Raw genomic sequence first — 19,033 nt, forward strand, 5'->3', positions numbered from 1 at the left:
AAACAATTATAATTTATTTGTTTCAATGATTGTATAAATATATGTACATTTATTTGCTTTTTTATATTTAACTTATTTACTATCAACTTGGAATATGTTATATTTTCAACGTTTTAAAATCGAGAAACAATTATTAGGGAAGTGAGAAAATATAAAGAATGAAAAAAAGAGTAAATTTGTATGCACATGCAATATTAGGAAAAAGTATTTATTATATTTGATTTTTTATGTTTTTTTTTATGTTTTTTTTTATGTTTTTTTTTTACATTTGTAACAATGTGAAATAAAAAAAAACTGCAATATATACATGCGTGTTTATGTATTTCCTTTTAATTAGAAAATTGGAACAAAAGTTTCAAGAAAAAATGCGCTTATCAATTTTTTAAAAAATAAAAAATTCATAATTTTTATAATATAGAAAAAAATAAAATTAGGGATTTATTATATCACTGTTTTTAGTTTTTTTATTCAATATTCTATTTTAGTACTATCGGTTGACTGGTATTTTTTTTTTTTTTTTCAAAAAATCGAGGATTTAATTCAAGTGGTTATTTATTGTAAAATAATTTTTACAAAAAAAGGAGAGACAAAAAATAGGATGAAAGATTTATTATATATTATAAAATAAATTGATAAAAATATGAACAACTTTTATAAATATTTCAAATAGTATAGAGGAATAGGAAAATGAGTTACTGGTATAATGAATATAGTATTATAGTGATTTAAATTATATATATATATATATATATGTATTATTTTTCAACTAATTAATATGTTATATTTAAAAATTTTTCCTTTCTACGTTTTATAATAAATGAAAAGTATATGACTGATATATTTTCTTTATTTGAAAAAGACCAAAAAGAAAGTGGGAAGAATAAAAAATAATAAGGAAATAATTTGGGATAAAAAATATATATTTTTAAATAGCATTTTTCTATTTTATTTTGATTGAGCATTCAAAAAGCTTATACATAAACAGTTTCGCATTAATTTGTATATATATGGGCATATGTTTCATGTATTTTGAAAAAAAAAAAAAGTGATAAAATGGATAAAGAAGAAACTTATAAATCCTCTGAAAAACTAGAAATATGTACAAGTTTTGAAAGTATAGGAATAGATGAAGGGTTGTTAAGAGGAATATATGCCTATGGTTTTGACAGACCATCAGCAATACAACAAAGAGGTATTAAGCCAATATTAAATGGGCGAGATGTTATATTACAAAGTCAAAGCGGAACAGGAAAAACATGTGTTTTTGCTGTTGGAGCTTTAAATTGTGTTAATAGAAATTTAAATGAAACTCAAATAATTATTTTATCACCAACTCGAGAATTAGCAGAGCAAACACAAAAAGTATGTTTAGCATTAGCAGATTATATACATGTAACTGTATATTGTTGTATTGGGGGTAAAAAACTGAGTGATGATATAAAAGCATTAAATAATGGTGTTCATATTATTAGTGGAACACCCGGAAGAATATATCATATGTTAAATTTAAGGCATTTAAAATGTAAATATATAAAACAGCTAGTTATTGATGAAGCTGATGAAATGCTAAATAAAGGATTTAAAGAACAAGTTTATGATATTTATCGATTTTTATCACCTAATACTCAAATAGTTTTATCTTCAGCTACTTTACCACACGAAGTGTTAGAAATAACAAATAAATTTATGCACAATCCTGTTAAAATATTAGTAAAAAGAGATGAATTAACTTTAGAAGGTATAAAACAATTTTTTATATCAATAGAAAAAGAACAATGGAAATATGAAACGTTAGCTGATTTATATGAAAGCTTAACTATTACCCAAGCAGTAGTTTTTTGTAATACTAAATTAAAAGTAGATTGGCTAGCTAAAAAAATGCAAGAATCTAATTTCACTGTGTGCAAAATGCATGCAGGAATGAGTCAAAGCGAAAGAGATGATATTATGTTAAAATTTAGACAATGTAAATATAGAGTTTTAATATCAACTGACATATGGGGAAGAGGATTAGATGTACATGAAGTTTCGTTAGTTGTTAATTATGATTTACCAAATTCCAGAGAATGTTATATTCATAGAATTGGAAGAAGTGGTAGATTTGGAAGAAAAGGTGTTGCAATTAATTTTGTAAAAAATGATGATATTAAAATTTTGAGGGATATAGAACAGTTTTATTCTACACAAATTGATGAAATGCCAATGAATATTACTGAGTTATTATAAACAAAAAAGTGTGAAAAAAAAACGAGAGACATTAAAACAAAGGTTAAGATGTGACCAAATAATCGTATATATTAATAATAAAATGAAATATGACTTTTCTCCTATCAGATATATTATATGTATCCCCATATTTAGGATAAAACTTATATTAATTTAGTTTCCTACCTTAAAATATAGTAATAAAAGTGTGTTTGGACTTTCTTATTATATCGCATGAATTATGATTTTTTTTTTAATTTTGTAATTAATTCGCATATTTTCAAGGTACGTATATGAATATATACATATTTTTTAAATAAATATTCATAAATATCACTTTTAGAAAAATGGGATGTGCGATTTACAAGTTGCGAAGTAGCTAACTATGTGTATATAATAAATTAAATATGTGTATTTTGAAACCAATTCGGTTTCTTCATTTATTATTTTGTGCTTTGGACAATGTACATAATTGTATAGCTATTACTCCCCGATTATTATGTTTACTTCGTGAGGGAATTCATTATGAAGTATTTTTTTTCTAATTTTTTGTTTCACTATTTTAGTATATTTTTATTTTGTAGTACATACATATATATTTTTATCTTTTTATTACCATTATTAAATCTAATTAAAAATATTTTTTAAATATAAAATTAAAAGAACATAAAAAGATGTTTTATTTATTTTTGGGGGTATACTATATGACTTGTTCATAAATTATTAACAGGTCATGTAACTTAGTAAATTAAAGGAAGTTTGTGTAGAAAATTGATAAGTTCACATTTAAGTGAATTATCACAAAATACATATATTTATTTGTTTATATTTTTTTTGAATATTTATATAAAGGGAGTAATATAAAAAGAAAAATGAAGGATAAAAAACGAGATGAAGTGTAAAGACTTCGGTAAGTATAATACAGATATAAATAGGAATAGCTCTATATAAATACATATATAATGTATATATTTTTATGTGCGCATAATAAAATGAGATTTTTGATTTTTAAATGAAAAAAGATAAAAAAATAAATATATATATGGTATTAACTTAAAAGTATAGAAATATATTAATTTATTATATAAAATAAAAGAGTATCATAAACAGAATGATAACACCAGTATTTTTATGTGCATTTTTTTTGTTGTGTAAAGATAAATGCATAGATATATATATATTTATAAGTGAAAAAAAACTTTTATGTTTTGTAAATTTAAGATAATAAGTATATTGTCATTGATTATATAATTACACTAAAATGAAAATAAAATGTTAGTAGTATAGTGCATTTTTTTTTTCTCTTTTTTTGTATATTTTTTTTAATTTGGTTATATATATTTTTCCGTATTATTCATTTCATTGTGAATAATTAAGCTTTATTTTGTTTATAGATATATAAAATATATTTTTTTATTTTAATTTATATCACACATATATTTGGAAATAATAAAAAAAAGGAAAAATCTCAAAAATATTAAACCACGGTAAAAGTAAAATAATATCTTTTGGTTTCCCATGAAAAAATGAACAAGCTTTGCCAAAGAAAAAAGCTACTTGTCTTTTTGTTTCTTTTATTGTACATATCAAATTGGGATAATCAGATTTTATTACAGTACAAAAATTCATATATAATTGAGTATAATGAAAAGGATAACTATAGATATTTAATTTTATCTTGGCCAGTTGGATATATTAAGGGAAGTAATAAAATTGTGGAAAGAAAGTCATTTTCTTTTTTTGTATCATCAAAAGTAGTATATGGATTATATAATAATAAAAATTATAGTAAATTTTCTGATTTTTGTTTTATTAAAAAAAATAATGAAAAGAAAGGATCCGTTATACTTTCAAATCCATATTCCCCTACTACTAAGCTTTTGATTTTAGATAAAACAGATAATGAAATTTATAATTATACAGAAAATAAAAATGGAAAGAAATGTGAAGATTTAGAAAAAGAAGCATTGTTTGTATACCGATTTAGTGATATACCACCAGAATATATAAATAAAAATTATGTTTTTTATAATAAAGATATAGACAACAAATTAGAAAACAAATTGTTAAATTTTATTATACTTCATTGCGATGCCAAATTTAAGAATGCATTCAAAATTGAATTTGTAAATAATGACAATTTTTTAAGAAATCATTTTTCGTGTGAAGACCAAGGTATGTAAACAAAGTTATAAAAAACGTTTACTTTTTATTTAGTTTAATCATATTTAATTTTGTTTAATTTTATTTAGGCCTCATCGATATATCCATGTTATTGTTTGTAATATTATCAGTTTTGTCGTTGTTATATTTTCGAAAGAAAAATATGTTGAATAAAGAAAATGGGGCATTAAAAGAGTCGGTTCATTCTGGAGTTTTGTTTTTTTATTTTTCAAATATTTTTTATTTAATCCATATATATACATATGCATTTAATGGGACAGGGTTTAGTATACTAAAAGTTTTAAGTCAAATATACGAAGCGATTTCTGATTGTATTATTTTAACAATACTTTTTTATGTAGTAAATAGTGTTAATAATAAAAAGAAAAGAAAAGAAGATACTATAAAAACCGGATTTATATATTTCATATTAAAATTTTTTTATATTTTATTTGAGATACAGAATCATCAAAATTTGAATTTATATTCAAGTTTACATTCCGGTTTGAATAAAAATGAAAATTATATTTATTTGTATTGGGAATATTTGAAAATTCAAATTCATAAATAAGAATATAAAAAAACAACATTTACATTTCTTTACTTATTTATTATTAACCTTTTTAGTTGTAGCATTCCCTTTTGTTAGTTACAGAGTTATTATTTCTGGTAAGACTCGTAAATATATTTATTTTTACTAAAAAAATGAATATTTATTTATTATAGACCTATATAAGTAGGTCATATATATTTTTGTTATAATTAAATTATAAATATATGTTTTCTCCTTACCAGTGTTAATATATAACAATTGTAGAAAATTGTTGAAGGAAAAGACAAATGTAGCGGAGAAAACTAATGCTCTTTTGGATGTATCTATGTATGAAAAAAAAAGAAAAAAAAGAAAAAAAAAAGAAAAAAAAAAGAAAAAAAAAAGTTGTATTACAATGGAGAGTCGTAATATACATTCTATAACCATTTTGACATACTGAACTAATTTTATTATATTTTATAAAAATAATTATTTTTTAACATTTATTATGTATACATATTTCCTTATAGATATATCGCATGGATTCTATCTATTCCGTTTATTTATTTTTTTTTGTGGAAAGCTTCAGTGTAATAATAGGAAATATGAAATTGAGTTTATACATAATGAAATTTCTCGTAAAAACAATATATAGATATTTACAAAATCTATTGAATGGTTAATTTTATTTATAAAGACATTTCCTTTCATTTCTTTCTTTTCTTTCTTTTCTTTCTTTTCTTATATTGTTTTCACACATTTAGGCATTTTACCCATTTGTTCATTCATTTTTCTAACCTATCCATTTTAATATGTAATAATGCAAAAAATATAATTTTTAATTTATATGCTATTTGATTTAGTCATATTATATGAAATGATTTCATTTTATTTTTTGAAGGTTTGATATACAAAATTTCCGAGAAAAAGTATAATAGTTTGGAATCCAATCACCCATATATAGATATGGAATAATTTTTTTTAATAATTTTTTTAAGATTTTTTTTAATAATTTTTCGTTTATATTAATTAAAAAAAATTACATAAGTCTATTTATTTGTGTAATAATTTTGAAATTACACTTTTGAAAAAGGTATATTTATGAATGCAAACTAATTGTAGTCCGTAGTTATATTTTTTTATTGCGTTGTGGAACAGTTTAATCACATTCTGTGTTTGTTTCACAATTTTCACGATTTATTTTGCATAACTTGCTGTTTTATTTGATGCATTTTTAAAAAATAAAATATTTTTATGTTTTCGCATATTTTTTTTTCAATTAACAAAATAATTAAAAAAGATGAAAAAACTGAAATGCTTGAATAAAGGCTATATATATTTTTCCTATATATTATTTATATTTCCACAATCTTAATACATTTTGGAAAAATAAATATGTATTATGTAAAAAAATATGAACATAAAATATTAGGAGATACGCTTCGATTTTTAGGTTTTACAATTAATTGGGGAATTCATGAAAATGGTTATTGGTTAACAAACTTTAATTATCCTTTTGATTATATATTGTCAAATTTAATTATAAAATATTTTAAAGGGAAAAGTAATAATACACTATTTAGTGTGTGTTGATGTATGCTTTGTTATTTTAATATAAATGAATCTATAGTTTAATAAAAAATAGGAAACTTATATGAGTGTATTTATGATTATATAAAAACAATTTGGTATTTTACTTTTAATAATTCCTTTTTTTTTTCAGATATAAAAACAGTTTTAGATATTGGATGTGGGCATGGATATTATGTGAATGAATTGAATTTTCATAAAATATGGGCTGCTGGAATAGATGGAAATCATAAACTTGTTAATTCGTTGAGTAATGGTAAAGTATGCATATTGTAGGGAATAAATAAGAATAAGGTTAAGCATTAGCTAACCATTTTGTGCGCAGAACTGCATACGCACATGTATGTATACACACCTAAACGTATAAATGTGTGCATATATAATTTCCTTATTTGGTGCAATTGTAGAGAGGATACATAGCCTTGACGTAACTGATAAAGATTTTATCCACAAAGTTATGAACATAATAAATAGCTCAATGAAAGTGGAAAATGATAAAGTAAATAAATTATTGGAAAAAAGTAAAGTTATAAATAAAAATATTAATATCCCTCAAAAAATATTAACATTTGATTATGTATTATGTTTAAATGTTGGGGAATATATTCCAAAGGTAAGAAAATAAAATTAGTATATATATATTTGTTATAAAATTTAAAAGATCTCATTAAAAATTAGATATATTATGTTAATTTTGTAGAAAAAGGAAAAAATATTTCTTGAAAACATTGACCGAATTAATAACAAAGGAATAATAATTTCATGGGATATGCCAGGAACATTTAATATAGGAACAATTAATGAGAAAAATGGAGAGGAATTAGTAGAAATATTTATAAACGATTATAATTACAAATATGATGAAAAAAATAGTAAATTGTTCAGAGAAAACTGTAATAATAACTCTTTTAAAAAGTGTTTGTATATTTTTGAAAAAAAAAATATATCCATTCCGTCTTTATATACATAAGTATAGGGGGCATTAAACAAACTGTGTGTTATTTATTCGGATAGTTTTTGGCATATATATGATAAGTTAACATTAATGATAAATGTATTTACGTTTTCCCATTTAACTATTTTTACATGAGTTAAAGGTTTCGCTTTTATTTTTTTTAACAAAATAAAACAGTTTATATATCTGGGGAAATAACCCTTAATTTTAGATTATTAATAAAATGTTAAAGCTTGTTTTTTTATTTTAATGCATAATTTATAAATATAGCAAAAACTGCTAGGTATAACAATATGCGCACATATTTTTTTTTATCAAAAATATAATATAATATTAACCTTATATAGCACATTTTCAAAAATTAAAGGTATTTAAACAAGCAAATATATGAACTATTAAATAACTGTGTATATTTTTTATTATAAATTAAAAAAAATATATAATTGCTTAGCACTATTAATAAGAGTTAATGGAATTGTGCAATTATTATCATGTATATTTTTTTGTATAAATAAATACAAAAATAAAATGAAGTAATTACACTGAAAATGATGAATTAAGAATTTTGAATTAATCTAAAATATTCGTTAAATAAAAATATCGTATAAAACATGTTTAAAAATTTACAAAAAAATAAATCAAAATATGAAAATATTATACGACACCAAAACATTCAACTTTAAATAATATATTATATATTTAATCTAATTAATAATAAAAATAAAATATAGTTATAAATGGATGTAGGGAAATATAATATAATTGCAGAGGTAAATAAATAAGCAAATGATTTATCGAAAGTGTAAATAAAAAAATTGTAAAATAATAATAGTAATACATTAATCAGACAAAGAAAAAAACAAAATAAACGAATTAAAGTGAGATTGATATCAAAATTAAAATGCAAGGAACAAGTCAAATGAGTAAATAAAAAAAATAAATAAATGTTATAGAAAGATTGTACCTAAATTTAATGATAATCTTTAAAAGCACATTTGGAGTGGAAACACTTTAAAAAATAAAAAAGAACGAATCGAGAGGGTTAAATAAGACATATTGGATCTTTGTTTTTTTGTTTTATATACTTAAAAAAACAAAGGAAAAGAATAGAAGTGGAAATGGAGGGAAATATTCAAACAAGAATGCAAACAAAAATATTAACAAAATTATATATGAAAAATGATGTAACAAATAAAGAAAATACAAGATTAAGAAATAAAACAAACAATAGAAAAATCGAATCTAAAAATATGAGGGTTAATAAAAGAACTGTAAAATCATATTTGAAAAGTTGTGATAGAAAAAGGGGGAAAGAAAAATTATATGTTAAAAAAATTGAAAACTCAAAAAAAAAAAATAAACCAAGCTTTTCATCCAAGATGGATATACTTAAAGAGGACAAAAGTAAAAGAAAAAATAACAATTTAGTAAATAATACTGTAGTAAATAATAATGCAGTAAATAAAAATAATTACAACGATTTTAAGAATAAAATGAATACATGTATTTATTTTCACAATAATTATAACAATGATAAAGCTGGAAAAAATGAAAATAATACATATGACTCAAAAAATGAAAAAAAAAAAAAAAATAGCAATGATACAAAAAAAGACAAAAATTATATATATAATTATTTACAGGATAATGGTATTGAAATAAAAAATGATAAATATATTTTTAAATATAAAAATACATTAAATAAAATTCAAACATTTATATTTCCTATATATAAATATGGTGATCATTTAATAGCTAGAAATAAAGCAATATTTTTGAAAATACACATACATACATGCTTGTTTTGCCAAAATGGAATACTTTGTAACTTTGTAGAAAATTATATGATATAAATATATTTTTTTCTTTTCATTCAAAAAAATTATTATTTCAACTATAACAATAGTTAAAATTATGTTCTTTTATAGTTATGTTTCCGTGGTTATGTTTGTTATTTTTGTTATTTTGCTATTTTGCTATTTTTTTTTAATTTAACATAATGATATATATTAATGAATTACACAGATATTTCATTGTTTGTATAATAAATGCATGGCTGCATGCGCTACACTGATTTTTATATATGTGTATGTTTATTGATTTATTTTAATATTTTTCTAATTTTATAAAAATTTTGGTATATGCACGTATGTGTATATAATATTACCGTTAATAATATAATGATGATCTATATTCTGTGATTCATTATCTTTTAGTTAATTTTAATATGAATACATGAAACTTAGTATATATATATATATATAATATGCGTGTGCAAGCTTTTGGTTAATTTATTTTGTTTACATTTTTAAAGAATATTTATCCATCAATATTATTGGCCTTAAAACATTATTTTTATTCATATCACATATTTCACCATTACATATAATTTCATCTATAATAAAATGTGTTTTATCTATATTAAACATAATATCAAGTTCACATACATTTTCATAATATTTATCTAAAATCTCAATTATATTATGAATCATTTCAAGGATAGCAAATTCATTAACATCTTGGTTAGTGACGCCTACAATTAAATATAAACTAGCATACCTGAATAATGAAAAGAAAAATTCAAAGAAATTAAATAAAAAATAAATTAAATAACAAATATATCAGATTCATAATATGGAAGCATACCAATATGTACGCTTCCACATTTATGAACATAGTTATGAAATGGCTTAAATAGAATGAAAAAAATAACATTTAAAGATAAGAATAATTTTTTTTTATTGTAAAATATATAGACATATGATATGGTATATGTTGTTATATATATGATGCACTATTCTAACCTTCTGTATATAATTTTATATTCTCTAAATTGTAAAAAAGAACATTGATAATCTACTCTGGATAAACATTTTCTGATTAATTCTCCTTCTAATATTGTTTTTTCTTCAATGCTTAAATTGTTATAATATTGACTAAGTCGGGTTTGACCTTGTTTGTTAACCATCAAAATAAATTCTATCATTTTTTATTTTTTTCATTTATTATTAAAAAAATAGAGACAAAAAAGTGAAATAATGAAAAATGGAAATAGAATAAGAGAATAAAGTGAAATAAAATAAATTAAATGCATATATATAAAACTAAAAATATCTATATAACACAGAAAAATGTGGTGAAAAAATAAAATATTTCTATTTTGTGAAATAATTTATTTGCGTTTTTTTATTTTATTTTTATTTTTTTTAAATATTTATATATAATAAGTATGTGCTTCGAATTTGCAAAAAATGTTTTTTTTGTGTGGAGGTACAAGATTGAGGATATGGGCATTTACATAAACTGGTGCTTTTAATTTAACAAAAAAAAAATATAATAATATATAAAACATGACTTAAAATATGTTAGCTGTAAATTTATTACAATGGGGAATAAACAGGGCAAAAGAAAAAAATACGAACTATGTGAAATTCAGTACGAACAAGGTGATAAATATATATATAAATTTATACATTATATATATTATGATTTATATATTAATGAGATATTTAGTACATGATCATACAAGTGTCATGTTATGTTTGTATGTGTACTTGTAATAAATATATATTTTCTTAAAACAAATTTTATAATGTTATAATATGTAAATAAGAAGAAAATGTGTTAACATCGCTTTAGGTTTTTGTTCGCTTTATTTTCTGATTTGTGATTTGGTATTTTCTTTGTAGAATTTGAAGTAAAGCCTCCATGGAATGAACTGATTATATGGGCACTTGAAGATTTAAATGCAAACTTAAATATAATTATTATTAAAAATATAATTGAAGAAATAAAAGATATAACAGCAAATGAGGAAACATTTTTTAACGCAACTGAAGGATATAACATAGGAGGTTTTATGTTTGATAATAAATATGTTACATGGGCTTCATTTTTATTAAAAGAAATTAAAAGCTTAAAAAAAGTGAGATATAATATTGTACCTAAATTAATTAGCGAAGATGAATTTTGGCTAAAATATTTTTCAACTATAAAAATGATAATAGTCAAACAAGCATTTGAAAATAAGAAGCTATGACAAACGTATAGGACAATTATATATTTATGCAAACTTATATAAAAATTGTACTAAACGTTTTTTTTTATTTTTTTTCCATTTTTTTTTGTGGGCATATTTATTTGTATAGCAATTGTTTAAAATATTTAATACTTCATTTTTTTTCGGTTGACTGTGTTGAAAAGTTTATAAATGTGTTTCTCACATAAGTAGATTTGTATTGCATTAAAGATTAAATGTTAAAATTAAAAAATTGTTAAAAATTAAAAAAAAAATTAAAATGGCATACGAAAAATTAAAACGGCATACGAAAAATTAAAACGGCATACGAAAAATTAAAATGGCATACGAAAAATTAAAATGGCATACGAAAAATTAAAATGGCATACGAAAAATTAAAATGGCATACGAAAAATTAAAAAATAATGTTTAAAAATAATTCCTCCAAGTTAGAGGTATGCGTATTATGTATGTCTATTAAATATTTTATTTTTTTTCCAAATAATTTATTCTATATATGTGGTAGGTGATATTTTAAAGGGGATTTATGAAATATTTTCTACGGTGATGCCTCCAATGAATGTATAGATGTTAATAATGCTACCATGTGTTTTTCCGCATTCTCTAGAATATCTTTCTTTTCTTCCAATTCGTGAGCAACTTTATTAACTTCTTCAAGCTCCTGTTTTTTTTTTTTTAAATTGTCTTTATTTATATCATCGTCATCGTTTTTCGTTTTCTTTGTTTTTTTCTTTTTCGATTTAATCTTTTCATAGGAATCATCACTATCTGAGATGTAATCATAATCATAGTCATAATCATCTATATCGTCATATTTTTTATTTTTTTTCTTGTGTTTTTTAATATTTCGTTTTCTCCTATAATCATCATCATCATCATCATCATCTATATATATTTTTCTCTTTTTTTTATAATAATCGGCTTCATCGTCATCTGCACGTTTTATTTTTCTTTTTTTCTTTTTTTTTTTTTTCTTTTTTTTTTTCTTGTTTTTTTTTTTATTTTTTTTGTCTTTGTTTTTTTTTTTGTCTTTGTTTTTTTTTTTACCGCTTTTCGTTAATGAAAATAAAGTTCGCTTTTTAACAAGTCTATTTTGAATATAATTACTAGCTGCTAATAAAGTTTTTTGTCGAATTGCAATATTTTTTAAGAAATCATCATTATTTACATCAGCACTTATCGAATTTTCGTCATTTTCATTTAAAACGTCTATGAGATTAGCAGTATTATTTATATGCATAAAACTGTATCCATTTCCTTCCTTAGAATAATCTAAAAAGCATTTCAATAATTTATAAGTAAATTTAGTTGCTTCATTGTTAACCCATGCTAATTTATTGTTACCATAATTTTGACCATATTTCGTCTGTGGATGATAATAGTATAAATTTAAGTAATTTTTTGCATTGTTATAAAAATGGTGTGCTATGTTTTTACTAAAACATAAAATGAAAATCGTATTAATTAAAACAATAATACACTTTCTCTTTAATAAACAGTTTATGAGTGGATAAGCTGAAAATTTTAAATTAGACATTTTTAAATTGATTATTTGCATATACTTTATATATATTCATTTGTCATTCGTTATTTTTTTAATATTATATAAAAATTGATATTTTTTAATCATTTTATTTTTTTTGTGTTTTGTTTTTATATTTTGTATAATTAGTAAAAAAAATCAAAACTTTTATGTCTGCAAAAACAGAAAATGTTATTTTTCATAAAATATATAAAAAAATTAATAATAATATAATTTAAAAAAAATCAAAGGTGCATCAATGTGTTTACTTTATTCTCGTTTGTTGTGCAATTGCTTTGTAATTATATTTTTTTTTTTTACAACATTTTTCTGTTGGTTGTGTAAATAGGAATATGCTATTTATTTTTTTTTTTTTTTACACTAAATCATAATTTTTTTGTATTTATTTGTAAATATTTAAATAAAACGTTTATGCAGTTTAATATTTTTTTACATTAATATAAAAAAAAGTTAAAAAGAAAAAAAATTTATAGATTATAAAAATATAACATATATGCATACACCTGTATTCGTTAGCATATATATATATACTTTAAAAACAATAGGAAAATAAATAATTGATAATTTATTAGGCCTATTAAAAATAGTTATTTTGATATATTACAATATATGATAGAAAATACAACGATTTTAAACGTGCAAAAAAAGACATACATTTTTTATGAGCATATATAAAATATTATTGTTATTGGCTAATTTTATTTCAAAAAGGTGATTTGTTAATATTTTTTCAAAATGATTGCATGGTTGTACATATTAAATTATTGGAAAAAAGTAAGAATGCGTTTTACGATAAAATAATTTTATCGAATTTTTTAAAAGATTAATGTTGTAGAAATATTGTTTGATTTTAAAAAAGAGAAAAAAATGTAGCCGTAAAAATGTTTTAAAGGATTTGAAAATATGTTAAAGCTATCTTATCGTTTATATATATTTATTACAACAATTCTAAATAATATGAACAAATCATGTTAAAAATGTACATATAATTAGCGATTTTATTATAAAGAGACAATATTTAAATTATAATTGTTTTTCATTTTTAATTAAACGATCTTTATTTATATTAAATTTTGATGACATTAGAAGAATGATTATGCATCATGTGAGCAATTTATAAACCCTATGTGATAATCTGTATATATGCGCATATGTATTCTGATATGCTTTCTTTTAGGAATTCACATAAATTGGTGTGTGTATACTTATAAAACCACACACATAAATATGATACAATATTTTTTATATTTTATATTTGGAAATAATTGCGATTTTTGCAGCAACTTAACGTTCTTATTTAAATTGGCAACAAAATAATAATGCTTTATAACTACAATTATGTATAAATTTATATTGTCTTTTTAGTTATTTCATTGAAAAAAATGTGTTATAGTAATAAAATAAAAATGGGAATATTTAAATTTATGAATATATTAATATCTTTCACAGCGTATTATCAGATTCGATACATATATAATTTGATTAAACCACTACACAGTTGAATAATTTTAAATAAAGAATTAATTTCCATTCGTGTATGGTAATTTTTATAACATAATAGAAACCTTTATTTTCTATATTTGTTTTCTTTAATTGAAAAATAAATAATTGTGTATAAGACAGTATGCTTTACATGTGTGTATGTGGAGAATATACGAACATTATATTGGAACCGTTTATTTTATTGAAATGATTTTTATTATGCGAATTGAAAGTCAATGGATTGCGTATCTGCGTTGTGGTGCTTTAGCTAAACTTACGATAATACATGGGTGTTAGGAATATGCACATATATAGTATATAACGCATTTGGTTAGCATATTTTTCCGAATCTGCATATTAAAAATAATAATTAAACAAAATAAGGAAAAAATTGAATATTTTTTCATTAAAATATTTTGTATTGTTAATTTTTTTTCTTTTTCTTTGGAACACCATTTAACACTAAGGCAATAAATTTTATAAAATTTTTAATAAAAAAATACACATTCATTACATATATATATTCGTTAAACATTAAAATATCGATAGTGATTCTAAAACTGATTAAGACATCAGTAATAGGAAGAGATAGATAAAGATAATTTAACACAAATAAAAAGTTAAATGCATTTATTGATTCTTAAAGAAAAGCATATCTATAAATTATGAAAATATAGGATATAATATTTATATGTAATTCTTTATGAAAAAAATGTGGTCGAAAAAGATTATTAATTTATTTATACTATGTACATTTTATTATTCCATTGGCCAAATTAGTTCAAGAGAAAATGAAGCTAAAGTTAATATATTAAATAAAATGGGTCATAAACATGGGAATTTAAAAACAATAACCCCACACAATAATATAAACGAAAAATTAAAAGATAATTACAATTCTGATAAGAAAGAATCTTTCATTTTTTTAAGTCAAAAATTAAAAGAAGATAATTCTAATGATGATGAGGAAGACGATGAAGAAGATGAAGATCACGATCACGCCCATGAGCACGATCATGAAAATAATGATAATAATAATGAGAAACCTAAACAACCAGAAACTGCTCAAAACCTCAAAGAAGCTTTGCCTCCTCCCCCACCACCAGTAGTTCCACCTCCACTTCCTCCTATGACACCATCAAGTATTGCGGGACATGTTGTGTCAAATGTTTTTCAGGCTGGATTAAAATTAATAGGTATTCCATAAATGAATTTTATACATTTTGATTTTGATTATGAACAAGTAAATTATTTTTTTTTTATTTCATAATGATATCTATGAAAATGTACTTTGGAAATCACAATTTTCATTCTTCACCTTGTAATTTGTTTTATTTATTTTTAATTTTGGGTTAATTTTTTTTTTTTTTTAAATTAAATAGTTTAAGTTATAAACAAACAACATATATGTATAGTGCTTGTTATGAAAATCTTTTAAAATAATTTTTATTAAATATCCCAAACTATTAAAGCTGGGAAAATAAATGAAAGTATTGTTGATGCCAACAAATAATATTAATAATACTACTTTTAGTTCATGAAATAACTGATCTTACTTGTGTGTATGTATACATGGATAAGAAGTATAAAATTAAGAATTAATATATATAGTAAAATAAAAGGGAAAAAGGTGTTTGACTTTAATGAATAGCAAAATTGCATAATAATACGCATTTAGACAAATTGATTTGTAAGCATTGCTTTACATATGTGTGCACGTATTTTTTCAATCAGCTTAATTGTAATAAAACAGTTTAAATTTGTGCAAGGTGTTTCATTAAAATTAGTATTGTATTTTTATTATGTTTTTATTTATTTATTATTTCCCCTTTATAATTATACCGACAATGTTTTTTAATATGCATATATAATAATTAGAAATAAAAGGTTTATACAGTTAATTAGGTATAAATATATTTTGTCCAGGTTTTTGAATACTGCAATTTTAAAAAAAATGCTTTCCATTTTAAAGTTAATAAAAATTATTTATAGACTTCTATAAAATTTGTTAAGGGTGGGAATTTTGTGGTTAATAGAATTCTCAGAAATTCGATAAAAAAAAATATAAAATAATGTAAATTTTTTTTTTTGATAAAATAGAGAGGAAATAACCAAGAATGTAAAACAACGAATGCAATGGGAAATGTATGAAACAAATGTACTGTTCAAACTATTTTGAAAATTGAAAATAAATAAAACACGCATATTTCAAATATGTAAATGGTATATGATAATACTCATAAATATTTTGTAATTTTTTGTTGCACCGTAGTACATACATGGTAATTTTAAAAAAAGATATAATGAAAAAGAATTTAATATTATATGTATATGATGAAAAAAAAATTCTATTATATTTTCCAACAAATACACATATATGTTTAAATATATTTCACGCAAGAATAATAAAAAACATATTTTATGAATTTAGTGAATAATTACGTTTAATATAAATGTCTTTTTTCTTTTATCATGATTATGTTTAAAAAATTATCATAAAAAAAATAAAATAATATTATGTATAATAATATATTTTCCTTGATTTGTTTTTATTTTTCAAAGAAAAAATAATTAAAAATATAAAAGTTTCCGTTTGGTTAAATGTGTGTGCTACACCCTTTTATGAAAGAATAAGCGTATATGTAAAAAAAAAAAATTTAAATATAAAAAAAATAATATTTCCATCATATTCCCTCCCCCCAAAAAATGAAGAAAAATATTACGTATCTTATAATACAGAGGAGTATGGAATTAATATAAGTGCTATTTACATAAATATCAAATTATTACTTACCTTTTTTTTTTTTTTTTTTGATACAGATATGAACTAAATTGATATATACAATGAACGCATTAAATTATATATTTTTGATGTTATTTTAAGTTTTAATTCATTGTTTTAATTAGGAATTTCGAAGAATTTTTTCCCCAAATATATAATTAATTTGGCTGTATAAATTTACACAATAATTTTTAATTTAGAAATAAAAAAAATATATATAAGGGGGTATTATATATATTTGAGTAATTTTTGCAAATATTACGTAGTACATAATTTTATATGTAAATTATATGTAAAATTGTGTAAAAATAATTACGTGTATAAATATATTAGTTTTATAACGCATTAAAAAATAATTGTGATTTATAAATATATTCACGTTATATTTTGCAATAAAAAGACAGATTTAAAACAGAAAAATAAAGCGCATATATATATAAGCAAAAAACACAAAACCATATATATTTTTCATTAATATTGTAAATACAAAATGTATTCATACGGTATGGAGGGAGATGATACTTATTTACCCCAAGTTCAGTATCCATCTCCATATGAAAATCAATATCAAGATGAAGAATCCCCAAGTCCACGCGGCGAAAATCATACTCCTTTTATAGGGTATTTTAGTTCCCATTTATTAAGAACTGGATTTCTTTTACAATGTTTGTCATTAATATTAATGTTTGTATTTTACTGGGCATTTGGAGGAACTGGAATTTTTATATTTGATTTATATGCAGGCCCCGAATGTGTTAAAGTGTCAAGTGCATTTCATTTAACAATATCAGTTTTAATGTCGATATATTTATTAGGTACATTATATATAGCAATGTTTCAAGTATTTGTAGCAGATAATAGTAAATGGTGTAGAGGATTTAGAGCTGGATCTAAATTATTATCAGCAGCTGTTACTCTAGATCTTTTATCATCAATATTAAGATTAGTTCAATATTTATATGCATATTTTTATATGAATATGAGATGGTGGGCACGTTATCAACAAACAAAATCAGATTGGACTTTATTGCATTTTGGAAGTATCGTGCATAGCTTTTCACTATTTATTTATGGAGCAGCATTTTTTTATATGGAAGCTTATCATGATGAGGGTACATATGAAGAACTTGCATGGTCTAATTTGACTTTATTTAAATTAGCTGGATTAGCAGGTATGTATTTTTTGTAACATGTGTGTGTACAAGTATGCATATTATATTTTGATGATATATGTGTTTACTATACTACTCTTATTTTTTCAGAGTTATTAATGGTGTTTTCTGGTTTTGGAGCCTTCTTTTCAATTCTTTTATTGGGAGCAATAATGTGTGCAACAGTTTGGGCCTTTTCTTTTGAGCCTTTGTTAGAAAAATGGTCACCAGAATTACATAGCAGAGATATAAATGCTGATGTATTACCAGAAATAAAACATGATGATGAAAACTGTGGTTATAATGAAGAAAATATGTACGAGGCATATAACGGTAACCCTGAAAGCATGGACTATAATGAAGAAATGATTAAACAGAATGGAAATGAAAAATATATAAATGGGAATTCCAACTTTTATGAACAGAATAATGGAATTCCAACAACTTATGATTATTCACAAATTGAGGGTCAAGTAAAACAAAATGCTGAAATGGGAGTTTCTGAAAATAAATATAATATTGGGCAATATTAAAAGGGAAAAAATAGTGAAGCTAGCTAAAAAAAAGTACGAATAAAGAATATATAATATG

The 19,033-nt window shown here is 21.8% G+C and overlaps 9 protein-coding genes across 9 annotated transcripts; 7 read left to right on the forward strand and 2 right to left on the reverse strand.

Moving 5' to 3' along the window:
• Nucleotides 1-1,053: 1,053 nt before the first annotated feature.
• On the forward strand, nucleotides 1,054-2,226 carry PBANKA_0523100 (eukaryotic initiation factor 4A-III, putative; the record flags this gene model as incomplete). The annotated part of the gene is made up of 1 exon (XM_034568487.1): nucleotides 1,054-2,226. The coding sequence occupies one exon, from the start codon at nucleotides 1,054-1,056 to the stop codon at nucleotides 2,224-2,226; it is 1,173 nt and encodes a 390-aa protein (XP_034420472.1).
• Nucleotides 2,227-3,731: 1,505 nt separating this feature from the next.
• PBANKA_0523200 (serpentine receptor, putative) lies at nucleotides 3,732-5,875 on the forward strand (the record flags this gene model as incomplete). The annotated part of the gene is made up of 7 exons (XM_034568488.1): nucleotides 3,732-4,380; nucleotides 4,458-4,871; nucleotides 4,996-5,037; nucleotides 5,164-5,248; nucleotides 5,431-5,490; nucleotides 5,665-5,714; nucleotides 5,802-5,875. 7 exons carry the CDS (start codon nucleotides 3,732-3,734, stop codon nucleotides 5,873-5,875), a joined length of 1,374 nt encoding a protein of 457 aa, XP_034420473.1.
• Nucleotides 5,876-6,295: 420 nt separating this feature from the next.
• PBANKA_0523300 (methyltransferase, putative) lies at nucleotides 6,296-7,460 on the forward strand (the record flags this gene model as incomplete). The annotated part of the gene is made up of 4 exons (XM_034568489.1): nucleotides 6,296-6,464; nucleotides 6,624-6,746; nucleotides 6,898-7,103; nucleotides 7,191-7,460. 4 exons carry the CDS (start codon nucleotides 6,296-6,298, stop codon nucleotides 7,458-7,460), a joined length of 768 nt encoding a protein of 255 aa, XP_034420474.1.
• A 1,103-nt stretch (nucleotides 7,461-8,563) lies between these two features.
• On the forward strand, nucleotides 8,564-9,298 carry PBANKA_0523400 (conserved Plasmodium protein, unknown function; the record flags this gene model as incomplete). Its single annotated transcript, XM_034568490.1, has 1 exon — nucleotides 8,564-9,298. The coding sequence occupies one exon, from the start codon at nucleotides 8,564-8,566 to the stop codon at nucleotides 9,296-9,298; it is 735 nt and encodes a 244-aa protein (XP_034420475.1).
• A 447-nt stretch (nucleotides 9,299-9,745) lies between these two features.
• PBANKA_0523500 (AP-4 complex subunit sigma, putative) lies at nucleotides 9,746-10,431 on the reverse strand (the record flags this gene model as incomplete). The annotated part of the gene is made up of 2 exons (XM_034568491.1): nucleotides 9,746-10,004; nucleotides 10,250-10,431. 2 exons carry the CDS (start codon nucleotides 10,429-10,431, stop codon nucleotides 9,746-9,748), a joined length of 441 nt encoding a protein of 146 aa, XP_034420476.1.
• A 399-nt stretch (nucleotides 10,432-10,830) lies between these two features.
• PBANKA_0523600 (BSD-domain protein, putative) lies at nucleotides 10,831-11,484 on the forward strand (the record flags this gene model as incomplete). Its single annotated transcript, XM_034568492.1, has 2 exons — nucleotides 10,831-10,891; nucleotides 11,135-11,484. The coding sequence occupies 2 exons, from the start codon at nucleotides 10,831-10,833 to the stop codon at nucleotides 11,482-11,484; spliced, it is 411 nt and encodes a 136-aa protein (XP_034420477.1).
• Nucleotides 11,485-12,022: 538 nt separating this feature from the next.
• On the reverse strand, nucleotides 12,023-13,021 carry PBANKA_0523700 (conserved Plasmodium protein, unknown function; the record flags this gene model as incomplete). The annotated part of the gene is made up of 1 exon (XM_034568494.1): nucleotides 12,023-13,021. The coding sequence occupies one exon, from the start codon at nucleotides 13,019-13,021 to the stop codon at nucleotides 12,023-12,025; it is 999 nt and encodes a 332-aa protein (XP_034420478.1).
• A 2,191-nt stretch (nucleotides 13,022-15,212) lies between these two features.
• On the forward strand, nucleotides 15,213-15,716 carry PBANKA_0523800 (apical asparagine-rich protein AARP, putative; the record flags this gene model as incomplete). Its single annotated transcript, XM_034568495.1, has 1 exon — nucleotides 15,213-15,716. One exon carries the CDS (start codon nucleotides 15,213-15,215, stop codon nucleotides 15,714-15,716), a length of 504 nt encoding a protein of 167 aa, XP_034420479.1.
• Nucleotides 15,717-17,781: 2,065 nt separating this feature from the next.
• On the forward strand, nucleotides 17,782-18,975 carry PBANKA_0523900 (glideosome associated protein with multiple membrane spans 2, putative; the record flags this gene model as incomplete). The annotated part of the gene is made up of 2 exons (XM_034568496.1): nucleotides 17,782-18,463; nucleotides 18,554-18,975. 2 exons carry the CDS (start codon nucleotides 17,782-17,784, stop codon nucleotides 18,973-18,975), a joined length of 1,104 nt encoding a protein of 367 aa, XP_034420480.1.
• Between the last annotated feature and the right edge of the window lie 58 nt (nucleotides 18,976-19,033).

Source organism: Plasmodium berghei (assembly GCF_900002375.2).
Source record: "Plasmodium berghei ANKA genome assembly, chromosome: 5".
NCBI classification, from domain to species: Eukaryota; Apicomplexa; class Aconoidasida; order Haemosporida; family Plasmodiidae; genus Plasmodium; species Plasmodium berghei.